Source organism: Diadema setosum, chromosome 11 (genome assembly GCF_964275005.1).
Source record: "Diadema setosum chromosome 11, eeDiaSeto1, whole genome shotgun sequence".
Taxonomy (NCBI): Eukaryota; Metazoa; Echinodermata; class Echinoidea; order Diadematoida; family Diadematidae; genus Diadema; species Diadema setosum.
In genome coordinates this window covers 7324742-7338414 of record NC_092695.1, presented here as the reverse complement: position 1 = coordinate 7338414, position 13673 = coordinate 7324742, and the positions used below count along the sequence as shown (strand labels likewise).

The window sequence follows — 13673 nt, the reverse complement described above, 5'->3', positions numbered from 1 at the left end:
TAAATAAGATTGAGGTTGTATATTTCTCCCCTGCGTTAGACCAGCCGACGTGTTAGATATTGCGACTGCATTGAGAAGTGCACAGAATTGAAAGCTATTTTACACGCACAACTGAACTGTGCACACAACATGTACAGGGACTCGGGACTCACCCTCGCTCTCTCAGCAGCTCTGTGCCTCTAGTAACGTTAGAAGGCTTCTGATTTTTCACCAAACGTCCGGAAGGAACATCCGAACAACGGTGTTGGCCTAGTTGTCTGGTAGAAGGGAACCACCCTGCTAAATAGCTAGGTTAGTAATTAAATCTAAGTTTAACGTGTTAACTTTATTTAACAACTGTAACGGGTCGTTAGACTTGCTTTAAACTTTAAAATTATTTACTTTTCTTGTTCTTGAAATGTGATCTTGCCTTGGTAATCTTGCCCTGCACGTTCAATCATTTTCTACTCCTAGAAATCTATCCGCATCCAGACGTCTGTACTCCTATAAGCACCTGCTAAGTAAAAGAGTCCTTCTAATCTGTGTTGTTTAGAGCTAAAGTAAGAGTAACTGCGACCAGCAAACCAAAACGCGTAGCATTACGGCACGCTATGTGTTTGGGGCTGCTGGTCACAGCACAGTTAGAGGGAGAGCTAGCTACACGCAGCCGCTGTCGCGAAGCGACAGGGCTGCACGGCTACTCCTTCGCAGACGTTGTCATTTTTCAGTGGTGGTTGTGCGACTCCTTCATGAATATCTTTTTTAATCGTGGAAAACTGAAATATAAGGAATCCCCGTAATCTATGATAATCATCCAATAATCGGTATGCGTATTTTTTTTTAATTACGTCAAAAACCTACCGAAATAAGTCCTTAAAATCAGGTCTGTGAGCGTCCGTATTGCTTCACTCCTCATCTTCTGCGTGTTATTGAATGGCAATCACTCTCCTATGCTACAACGTAGGTAGTCGGAGGTAGTCGGAGTGACGTCATATCATGAGAGCAGCACGCGCGGAAATACATGGTAGAAGACGACAAGCTTTATATACGTAACACACGAAACGCACGGGCGTACGTAAAATGCTAACACCGTACCTAGGGTTGAGCGTTCGTGGCTGTTCGTTTATTTTGTGAATCATCGCACAATCTACTCCGAAAAATTCAACAATAAGGTTTGGATACCAACAAAACACCAAATTCAACTCAACCATCAGCAATATACGATATAGGTGGGTGGTATTACTGTTAAAATCAAACAAAATAAAAGACATTTTTGTGGTCTTGCCGTCAAAAGCGACAGTCGTTTACGTACGTTTAAACACTAGTACATGTCAGACTGCTGTGCTGTGCACAGCGGTCTGGTCAGGCTAGAGGGAGAGCTAACCTTTTAAGTGCAACCAGCCCCAATGCTACGTAAACTGTGTAACATTACTTAAGGCAAGGAGTGCCCTGGGCCCCGGGGTTAGAGCTAACCTGAACCAGCAGTTTAACGATGAACATGGTCATGATGGTACAGTTGGTAAAACTATTAAAATTTTGAGATCCACTGAATGACAACCACTGTCGCACTGACTGCCTCTTCACCAAATCATAAATGCTCGAGTCACAGTTAGAATTGCGAAGAACGTTTTTTAGCCAGAGAGCAGTTGCCGACTGGAACAGATTGCCTTCTGTAGTGTTGTCAAAGCTTCCTCAATTAATCATAATTTCAAAAATTTACTGAATAGACATTGGGTGAGGGGAGGAGAAATTCAACACCTCTGCTCCTCAATGCATGTAAAACAATGAAGATAAACTGTATAGTATTTTCTACTATGAGACCGGAAGACTACAGGACCAGTCTTCTATTTCTGTATCAGAGTCTTCTATTTCTGTATCAGATGTGGTGTGATGTGATTAGAACCAGCAAAAACTAACAGCAGTAGTTGCTTTGCTCATGTTGCTCTTTGATGTGTGTATGCGGAGGGATGCTATTGCTATTTTGAAAGAATCCTTCTGTTTGTGATGTCAGTAACTGTTGGTGGTAGTGTGTTCCAATCTGTATAGCTCTTAGTATGAATGAGTGCTCGTAGCAGTTTTTGTTTGTGACCATTGAGATAAAAGTTGTGGAAGGCGACCTCCAGCTCCAGAGAACCCTTCAGACCGGACGCAGGGCTTTTCGTACACAATGTACTTGGATGGATAGGCGACCTGCAAGCACCTCATGGAATGCGATGGTGATGGATCCTACTACTCTGCACCGGTGTTGCAGTGTTTCCCAGCCCAGCTCATGCTTCATGACAGTGATGCTACTGTGCCTAGAATAGTCTCCTTTAACAAATCATGCTGCTTTGTTTTGCACAGCTTCCAGTCTGTAAAATGTTTATGACTGTCGAGAATCGAACATAAATTCTATTAAGCAACAAATTTTTACATCTTGAATCGCTGTGTGATAAAATCTTGAAATGTTTTTCTCTAAATACCAGATAGATTTACTGCTGGTAAATTTACTGCATACTGGTATTCTGTGCAGCAAAAGTTCCTTATGTATAATGACCTCTTGCCAAACAGAATATCTGAGGAAAAAAATTTCAAGATTTTATCACACAAAGATTCAAGATGTAGACCCCACTAGGTTTGCCATAAATGGTTCGCGCCAAAGTTCCACCTCCCGTGCCAAAATTTGACTGCATGCTAAAGCAGTAAGTTTCTACGCACATGTAGCTGGCAGTCAAATTTTTTATGCCGTTATGGTCAAATTATGGGAGGCTTGATTTACCGCTGAACACTTCCGTACCTATACCCTTTCCTTGTTATCTTACGCACCACAGATGCACGCTGTTCCCACCAATTACCACTTGCATGCATATGTGCATTCATGTGCGTGTGTAAGTTAACATGGGCTTATAACCTGTAATGGTAGGGTAGTGAAGAGTGGTATGGCAAAATTAGATAGGGGTACAGACATTAGAAATTCTGTCCTTCCATTCCACTAACCAAAATGCATGATTTCTTGCATTTCGTGTTTGTATTATTACCTCAGTGAGTGAGACTACATCTGGAGTGAACACAGACCAGATCAATCCACCATGCTGTCCAGTGTCGTCGTGACACAGTCACCGCACACATCGCCGCCGTCCAGCCCCACACCCTCGGGAATCGGCATGGCTTCCCCCCGCTCGGAGGCTCGTATGAGTGCCCAGGCCAAGAGACAAAAGTACCTGAGACGCATCCTGCGATTCCGTCAGATGGACTTCGAGTTTGCCATGTGGCAGATGATTTACCTCTTAGCAGCTCCTCAGAAAGTGTAGGTGTATAGTGCAGTGGCGGATCCAGAGGGGGGCGCACCAGGTGTGCACCCCTCTTTATTTTTTGTTAAAACAAAAGAAAAAAGAATAAAATGGGGGAGGGGGTGTGTGGGCACCCCCTTTAATTTTACAAAGGCGCCTCCCCTTTACAGAATTCCTGGATCCACCCCTGTAATGTACTGTGCATAATTGAAAATGTATTTCACATTCAAATGGGTCAATTTCCGCTGCGCACAAGGTGCACACAGCAGAATGATGAAGATTGATGATTTGCAGTTCAACTGAAATACAGGTTGTAAAGAAAATAACATGCACTATGTCGACTGTGTAAGAGGGAGCAACATAGACCTTATGCACAGGTGACTGTCATTCTTGGAGTAGGGGGAATCCCAGTAATCAACAAAGTTTAAGAGAAGCCAGTGAATTTGAGATGCAAATGAATTGTATGGTTTATAGGTTCCTCAAAAGGAGAATGTATTGTAGGTTTTATTTCTCCTTGAGTACTGGTGATTGAATGAACATTTCACGTACATTACAGATTATCTGCTTTTTCAATTAAATGATGATGAACATTCTTTGAACTGATACAGAGAACATTGCACAGAATTTATCTTTTGAATTTTCATAACTTTTTAATCTGTGTTAGATGTCAATGGAACTTGTAGCATTCTTGGGTACATTTAATTTTATTCAGTGTGTAAGTAAGTTAACTTTTACATGAAATGGTTATTAACTTTAAGATCCTAAAAGAGCTACATACAGGTACATTCATTGTTGTTTTCAATTTCCTCTACAGATATCGCAATTTCCAGTACAGAAAACGTAAGTGAAAAATGTATGGAACTGATTTTGTGTACATTTTATGTAGGTATAAACTCTGAAAGTAGGCAAGTTTATGGACTAAACTTTGGTTTTCAGGCTTTCAAGGACATTATGATCTTTTGCTTCTTTGGCTTTGTTGGGTGCATGTGCTCTTAGATGTTCTTTGGCTGATGCTCCTGATCTACTGAAGTGAGAAGTGTGATGATTGACACTGGTTAATTGGTTAATCATGTGCAATCTCCCAGTATTGACAAATTCTACCATATTTCAGTTTCAAGAATTATTAAAAGAATATAGAATAGCTGTCCAATTTATTCCTGCATCGACCAGTACCTATCCATATTACTGAAGTATCAAAATGAAAAAAAGAGGAAGGAAATATGTGATAATCAGGAAAAAAAATTAGTCCACAAAAAATAATAATAAATGAATAAAAATCTGTTGTATGACACATAGCATTATTTCAAGAAAAAGTTTTGACACATTACTAACAGCCATGGAAGACCATTTCTTGATAAAATGCTCTAAACAATGTCATTACTATGCAATTTGATGGTATGCCACTGCTCTCTTGTGATGGTAGTAATGACAGTGTTGATGGCGGTGTTCTTGTTTTGGTTGTTGAGATTTTGAACTGGAGCAGGAGAGATGAAAGCTGGTGTAGATGCAGATGTGATAGTGAGAATGAACAAGACCAGACATTATCTACTACAGCCTGTATCGGCACTCACCTGTGAATAATATTTCCTTACATATGTCATCTTATAATCTTAAAATCCAGAAACCAAAAACCAGTGGGCAAGAGATGATCCAGCCTTCCTAGTTCTCCTCAGTTTCTGTCTATGTGGTAAGTAGCCTCTGACCTTTCACAAGGTTAAATGCATACATTGAAACTTTCTTACTTGTGTGAAGGAGGATATCCTACAATGTTTGTGCAAATCACTTCATTCGTCAGAAGAAGAGGCTATGCAGCAATTCATGCTTCCAGAGTTAAATGTGTATTTTGTACTCCTCTTTAACCACTGTTTTTACTTTCTATGAAAATTTATTATACTTTGAAAATCTTGAAATGTCCCTGATCATAAAATAGATATTAGAGTTTAGGTAACATGTGGTATATTTGTACCATATATGTGGTATGGAAGTTCTGAGGGGATTTTGTTTGTTCTGTTTATTTGTTCTTTTGTTTGTAAGCATCTGTTCCCATATCTAAATGTGTTTTTAATAAATTCTGCATGCTCTTCCAAGGTACACATCCAATTTGGTGCAAATTCAGAATACTCCCTGGCCATACACACATACATGTAGTGCCAAGTTGGCAGTCACTGTGTAATAATGGCAAACATTGCTTGGGAAGAATATTTCACTAAAATGTGCAAGGGCCTGTATGTATACATCTTGTATGTAGGAAGAGTTTGTTTCATGGAGAAGGTTTGCCACTATCAAAAACAACAACAGTACCAGTTACCATGGCAATGACTGCATTTCTCACAACTGATTGGTTCTGGCCTTGCTGTTGCCATAGTTGCTCCTCAGTCGGAGTCATTGTTCCAAGTGCCTTTGTGTGGTCCAGGCATGTGGAACATGCACAACGACACAATACACTGCATCAATCCCTAAATGAATGCAAATAAGCACCACCAGTCAAGAACGGCTTGGCAAAAAGTTCTTTGTTTATGACATGCATGCATGCAGTCGTTTCTGTGTCTCACTGGTGTCATAAAGACTTATGTAATTTTTGCTGGCTTTTTTGCTCTATTGCAGCTTCTTCCATTGGCTTTGCCATCGTCATTGGACTGAGCTTTGTTGGTTTTCTCAAGTTCCTCTTATGGGTCGTCTTCATTGACTGCATTGGTGTTGGGCTCTGCATCGCCACGGCTTTATGGTGAGTGCACTGAAATGTTGAACACAAATGAAACAAGAATTAATGATAGTGATAAGTTTAGTTTATGTGTTTAGCTTTTTTCTACCTTAAAAAAAAAGAAATGCTGTGCAGCTTTCATTGAGTATCCATTTGTAAATCCAAGCAGACAGGAAGCGTGTAGTTTAGGAATTGAAGTGCCACACCAGGACTTGAACCCTGGTCTTTCTCATTGAAGTGCAGTGTGCAATCCTCTAGACCACTCAGCACACATGTATGGAAGACTGAGAAGAATGCTTGTCTGCCGCATTACATTGGCCAGAGCAAAATTTCAGCAAAGCTTTGGCTGCTCCATGTGTCTGTATGATACCACTCTCTTAATATTGTCATATAGTGACAATGCGGGTGCAGTCTCCTTAGTCTCACATGTTCTTATGGATGTTGTGTCTATAGCAGTGAAAGAAGATGAAAGACAACAAGCAGAAAAGATTCTGTGGAACGGTCATCACAAATACAATGCTTTATACAAAACCATTCTTTAATGAGGACATTAAAAGAAATAAAGGAGAGTTTTTGCAGATAGGATTCTCGATATTAAAGACCCGGTAGTGTGGGGATCCATGGGTGGCTTTGATTGAAACGGTCTTCATTCGCTGCCTTCTAGGGTGCATTTGAAAACCTCAAAGAACAATGATCAGCGAATATGTGCATCAAAGCATAATTATGCTCATTGATAATGGTTGACTCCTGTCAAGTTTCTTCTGCTTTAGGTGATAAAGCTGTACACAATTTGTTACAGGGATATCCGAGTCGGGCCAACCTTTCCATTCCGTGGTATCCCCATGCCATAGGGTCTTTTTAAAGCACTGACCTTGACACTGATCTGGTTCCTCATTACCGTCACTTTTCTCTCAGGTTCATCTCAAACAGATATCTCCTGGTGTCAAATAGGGGTCAGGATGTGGAGTGGGGCTACGCCTTCGACGTTCATCTCAATGCTTTCTTCCCTATCCTCATCATCATTCACGTCATCCAGTTGTTCCTGTACATGCGTAAGTGCTGTCATCAATATTTATCCCATGGTGGAGTTCAAGGTCTCAGAATGTTTTGTCTGCGTTACAATTGAGATGGCTGTTCTTAATCTCTAGCACACCTCACTCACACAGTGAAGGTTTTCATCCCTTAGGGATCTGTTGTTATGAAGTATCGTGATAGTGAAAGATATCTTTAACTTCAAACTACTTTTGTAGGGGTAAAGGTTCTTCCAGTAGGAGGTGCACCAAAAGATGAACATTCTCAGAAGCCACAATCCCTCATTATTAAAGGTCAGACTACATACACATATGTTTAGTATTTAAGCAAACACACATACATACAAACAACTTCTTAAAATGAAATCAATCCAAGCAACTTTTTTAGTAGATGTATAACATCAATAAGGGATATTTCTTCATGCAGACAGGATGTATATTTAGAGATGCCTGTACGATGAACTATAACATGTAATTGATGATTATTTCCGGTTTTATACATTGCTAATGTTTTAGATGCATAGCTTGTAATTAAAAAGTTTTTAGGAGCAGTTCTATGAATTCGTTCATAAATTTATACCTATCTATAATTTTTCCGTAGCTCTTATTGACCGAGACTGGTTCTTTTCGACGTTGCTTGGCAACACCCTCTGGCTGATTGCTCTTGGTTACTACATTTACATCACCTTCCTTGGTTATAGTGGTGAGTGTGGTATGAGTCATTATATTGATGATGTTTTGACACTGTAAAACGACGAATGTTTGCATGCAAATTGTGCAAATTTCGCAAAAGCCAAGATTTGCAAAATTGAAATGCACTCGAAAGTTGTTGTCTACAATATATGCATTGAATGTTAAAAGCAACTTCTGAAAATTTCATGCCGCAATAAAGTCTGTCGTCTCCGATTTGCGAAAATTTCATGCTGCAAAAATATCTTGTTTTACAGTATGTTTATTCACTTGGGGTAGCCACTTCAGTGTACTCACCATTCTCCCTGTTAGCTCTGTCCTAACTATTACCCCAGCTGTGCGAGGTACCCGTTAATACACAAAGGTCAAGGGAGATTTACTAATGCACTATTTGTACACCTGGCTTGCGATGGGTCGATGATCCCGTAACCTGTCTCTGTTCATCTTTCTGTGCTGCTGAGGCAGAAGTCGGCTGTCAGATTTTCATGCAGCATCAGAAAGTGTATAGCATCTGGTTCATTTAGTTGGAGGCCAGAGCCACCTACAATGTAACCAAATCCACACACACACAAACACACAAAGAAATTGTAGAATACAGATTAGGACTGCTCTTTTAGTAATTTCTCCTGAAATTGGAGAAGAACACTGAAGGTTGCAAGCGAATTACTGATTTTAGAAATCATTGCCTGTGATATATTCTATTACACTGTTAAAGGTACATGGTCCCGGTGTTTTAGTCAAATGCATACGCGGGCGCACGGCGCAAGTTTCCTACAGAGACCTACGCTATCGACTCCTCTTTAGCGCTTACGCTTTGGCCCACTTCCCCGAGTCCGAAGAAGTCCGATCCACTGTAGTCAGTGGTCTGATCACAGTTCGGCTCATGATTCGGCTGAGGGGGATGACAGCTTTAGCAAACTTCTTTTGTGATGTCATAATAAGAAGCACATATGCACGCACCCTGGCATTACTACAGACTGCGCGATGCGCAGAGAAGACAATGAATGCAACGATACGTAGCAACACCTACGCGCTTTACTCTTGATGACAGCTCAACTTCGGTAATCTTCGTATCAATGCTAACGGTGATCGGCAGTATCATCAACAGCGCCCTCTACACTACCGGGACTATGCCCCTTTAACCCTATTCTAACTGGGGGGGGAGGGGGGTCAAATTGACCCCCCCCCTTGACGTTTCGCGCCACGATTCCGCAACGCGCAAAGATTTTGCCGCGTCGTTTCATGACTTTTTTCATTGAAGTCTCCCGCATATTTTGAGACCAAATTTGCGACGTCCGGGTACACCGTTCTGAAGTTATGCCATGTTTTGCATATGCATGTCAACCCGAAAACCGCTCAAATTCATGATTTCGTGTGCAAATCCAATGCAAACTGTGTTTTTCTGTTTAATTGATATAAATTAGATTATTTCAACTTTTAACCATTGAAATAAATCAATTCTAATGTAGATAAGCTTGAAAAAGTGCCTCCAACAAATTTTGGCAAAAAAAAAATAGAAAACAAAAGATCGAAAAAACAATAAAATACATAAGAAATTAACAAAACAATAAAAAACAAAAGAAAATGATTTTGATTCCGCAATTTTTTTACAAGAAAATTGTTTGATGTGTCTTGAGGAACTCTGACACAAAAATTTAATAATCCTTCAGTCTTTTTGATGGAGTTATAGGTGAAAATATGATTTCATGCGTTAATTTGCATAATTAATTTATTAAAAAATATGAAATCAACATTTTTCTATTTTATGACCATGTAATCTTGTAGTTGACATCCGGCTCTATGTTCAGGCAAAATTTTGCGGCGATCGCGCGATCGGCGGCCGAGATCTGAAGGGAGGGTCAAATTGACCCCCCCCCCCCCCCCCCAGTAAAAACTTGGTCTCAAATAGCCCAGTTAGAATAGGGTTAAGGATTACTGATTTTCACTCAAAAAATGTGCAAATTACTTATTTTCAGCCATCAAAGTACTGAAAGACTTTTACAAAAGCTGGCAGCTCTGCATTGTTGATATTATTGCCCTGAGGGATCTCAACTCTATGCTATGACCTGAGAACTTGCTTGGAGGGTCATAGGATTGAGTTTCGTGTGAACAAATCAAGGGGTATAGGGGGTGGTTGTGATTATGCATGTTGATATTTTTGTGAACATGAATATTTATATTTGCTTTGTGAGGTTTGGAGTTACCCGACCTAATCACAGTCCATATATTTCTGTTCAAAAGTATAAGACAATCTCGAGGATGACTATTCGTCTTATGCTGCAGAAAAGTCTACTAATGTACCATCACTCTCTATCTCTCCCTCTCAGCACTTCCATTTCTGAGAAGAACAGTTGCGTTGCTGTACCCGCCGTTCTTGACGCTATTCTGCCTTTACCTGCTCTCCGTCATTCTTGGCTGGAACATTAGCAGATCAGTCATCTATTTCTACGAATACCGCGTCAACTAGTTGAGCTGCACCTGGCGTGTGAACTCATCCACATTTTTGTACATAATCTGTACATACCTGTATGATAACCTCTTGAAATGCATTCAGACTTGAGCCTTCTTTGCCGGTCATTATCGCTGAAAGTCAAGCTAGATGTAAAGGAGTCTGTAGCTATTTATGGAAAAGATATAACCAATAACATTGCATTGAGACAGTATATGTGATTGAGAGACTTAATTGGTGTAATGTGGATGGAGATTGGAGTACCATTTGTATTTCCCAATGTAGGCAACATGTTATCATTCTGTGGCATTTGTTTGTGTGTTTCTACCAGGTTTGTTTATGTGCTTTTGCATCTCAGCTAGGTAGTAGAAGTTTCATTTCAAGAGCAAGCATGAAATATAAGAGTGCTCTGGTTAGTTTGCCAACATAATTATAATTGTATGGATAAAATAAATGATAGCTCTTGAGCTCAAGCATAGTTCATCACCAACTAAATAAGGTTTTCACCAGGGAGTTATAATCTTTTTTACCTCTAGAAAAAATTAGATATGGTAATTAATGCAACATATTTCACACTTATTGTACAAAATTGATATCATAGCAGTGATATTGATGAATATTTAAAGATTTCCACCGATATTCTTTGGCCTTTGTATATTATATACTTGCATGGACATGAAATACGATAAGTAAGGTGGCATCTTATTTATTTATAAGTTTTATACAATGAGAGCCTGAATCGGGGAGGGAGTATATCAAAGTCATAGAATGAACAATGATCTAGAGTTTGTAGGGTCTTCTTGTAATGTGCAGAGAAATGAATATATAATATATTGTAATATATTAAAATATGGGTGGGCAGCTAGAAGAAATTACATATTTCTTTGGGGCTTTATGAATAGCAAGGTGCAAAAAGAGGGTATATTTTCATCTCTGTCGAAATTCTATAGTGATTTACACTGTATCTGCAAAAATGCCAATAGTACTTTTCAAGCTGTTAAACAAAAGATAATGTGTCTATTAGAGAAACCAATTATACACTTTGATATTTTTCAAAGGGCCTATTATTGATTATAACAAAGTGTTCCTTAAATTTACATGGAGCTTATACAATTATATATCATTTTATGTCATAAGTAACTGAAAGTGGGAAAATGTTGAGAAAGATTGTTACAGTCTGAACAATGGTAAACAGTTCTGTGATTTCAGTTAAAACACCCTGTTTGTGGAACATCCATCATTGTCAAAATCCACAATGCATTCAGTGGTTTGTCTTACAAATGTAAGTAGAGTTTGAAATATACGCACAGTGAGTTTGCTAGAATTGTTCAAAATACTTTTTGGCCCTTAACATTTACTTTTCAAGTTTGGAAAATTCTTTTCCAGAATTAGTCATCGTATTGATTTTTTTTTCTGATGTGAGAAAAAAGAAGAAGGTATAAAAAAGAAGAAGGTATGAATGGAAGCCTTATGGAAACTTTTCAATGTCTTCATACATTCAGCATACACATCTGCAGTAGTCCTGGCTATTCCCATGTGTGTCGCATGTACACTCCAGGCGTAGAGACACTTTCGCACTATATTTTTCCCTGTGATATGAACATTTATATGTGTAAAAATGTCCAGTGTATGTCTTGTTTTAAACAACTTCATGCTAACTTCCAAATTTACTCAGAAGAAATGGCAGTTATGATGAGCATCTAATTTAAATACCTTCAAATAACAATGTTCTAGAAGGTGTCCAATATGTGTATGAAGTAAAACATCAGTCACCTAGAAACAATTATAAAGACTCCTTTGATTTTTTTTTTTGGAAGTTCTTTCTTTGCTAACTAGTATAAGCAGCTATTTTTCAATTGGTGAGAGTGTGGGTATGTGTTTGGGTGTGCACACTTACGTGTTTGTGCATTGGTGTAATATCATAAAATTTCTGTCCATATGTTGTGGATGTTAATTTGACATGGGGCACTGACGTGAATATGGTGTGTAGAGGCTTCATGTTCAGGCAATAGGCAAGAATGTGAATGTGAACTTGGAATTGCTATCACTGAATAACTTGAGTATGCTGTTAAATATAGTTATGAATAATGATGATATGTATTGAGTGAAGAACATACTTTTGCTCATTCCAATAAACAGGGCTGAAATATTTGCTTGTACTGTACCTGCTAAACTTTTTATTGGGAGAGAAATGATGTTAGAACCACAAATTTCACTTTAATATTGTGGCCTTTCCTCCACAATATTATGAAACAGCATGCTCAGTTGTGAGAGAAAACTAAGCACTGTAGTTTCTTGAAGCTCACCCTTCTCCAAGAAGATGAGATTTGGCATAAAACAAATCACTTATTAGGAACAAGGAATTAAAGTATCAAACATGCTACAGACATGAAACATATCTACAAATGTCAAGAAATGTGTTTGAAGAGGTTAATTTTTGTTCCATGAAAAAAAAAGAAAAAGAAATTAATTATCCACCTCAATTAGGAATGCAGGTATGCCATTACAATGATTACGATTCAATTGTTTTCCATTAAGGTATAAGGACAGTCCCACTTCCCTAAGTAAGGTATCCTTCACAGCACTCAATTCAGTCTGTGAGGTACTCTGGAACTTGGCATAGTTTGGTTAAATTCTAATTATGACATGGAATTGCAATATATAATCATAGCGCTGCATTGAATGCAGATAATTCAGAATAGGAATACATGTATAAGTGCAATTCCTCTGCATGAGTAAGATAAGATTAATAGAATGATAGAAATGTCATCAAAATTGGACGTAACTTATTAGAACTGTCCAGTGTCCCAAAGCAGGAATTCAACTTGCAACTATTAAGAACAATAAAAACTGAACTATAAGAAATTAAAAACTGAGTGTATTAACATAAATATTGTATGTCCTGCTTTAATGAACCATTCACCATATTTTATGAATTTACATAGTGTTTTAAAGTCCATTCAAACATAAGAGTTGAATAGCAAATGGAGAGTTTTATTGCACCACAAGCTAACTCTGTTCTTGTTAAGTTGAGATATTTGTGATTAGAGCTGCTAAAAAGCAAATAAAATGATAAGAAAATACAGGATATTTTTAATCATAACTTCTAGAATATTCCTTGTTATGTCACAAGTGAGGTATTACTGGAAAGGTTTAATTTTGTCCTATCTGATGATGGACTTACTTTGAAATGTTTAAAAATGGCACTTAGCCCATTTTCAAATTAACATTAGAGTTTTACTCTAAGAGGTCATTGATATATATATATATATATATATATTTTTTGGTCATTGTTTGATCATGCAGTCATACTTTTGTGTCAATAGAGTGTAATTCAGTTTTCATCATAATATTTCTGTGGGAGGATATGAAAATTATATCACCATTGTAAACCAAGCAGACTGTTGAAATCTATTGGATGACTTTTTTTGTCTGCTGAAACATGCTGATGAAGCTTTATTTATGCAAGCAAATTATTCCAGTACTTGTCCAAGCAGAATGATGCCTAATTTTTCATGCTAAAATTTCCAAAGCATATATGGTATCAAATTTTA

At 38.3% G+C, this 13673-nt stretch overlaps 1 protein-coding gene across 1 annotated transcript; it reads left to right on the top strand.

Moving 5' to 3' along the window:
- The first annotated feature begins 131 nt into the window (after positions 1–131).
- Positions 132–13515, top strand: LOC140235507 (protein unc-50 homolog). The gene is made up of 8 exons (XM_072315530.1): positions 132–291; positions 3002–3265; positions 4063–4088; positions 4870–4935; positions 5853–5973; positions 6865–7001; positions 7582–7683; positions 9998–13515. Exons 2-8 carry the CDS (start codon positions 3048–3050, stop codon positions 10135–10137), a joined length of 810 nt encoding a protein of 269 aa, XP_072171631.1. The 5' UTR covers positions 132–291; positions 3002–3047; the 3' UTR covers positions 10138–13515.
- Positions 13516–13673: the final 158 nt, after the last annotated feature.

Excerpts from the sequence above, each read along its gene's own strand:
- LOC140235507 (XM_072315530.1), top strand. The coding sequence starts at position 3,048 with ATGCTGTCCAGTGTCGTCGTGACACAGTCACCGCACACATCGCCGCCG. Across the intron at positions 4,936-5,852 it reads CCTCAGTTTCTGTCTATGTG|CTTCTTCCATTGGCTTTGCC; the intron begins GTAAGTAGCCTC and ends GCTCTATTGCAG. Across the intron at positions 7,684-9,997 it reads CACCTTCCTTGGTTATAGTG|CACTTCCATTTCTGAGAAGA; the intron begins GTGAGTGTGGTA and ends TCTCCCTCTCAG.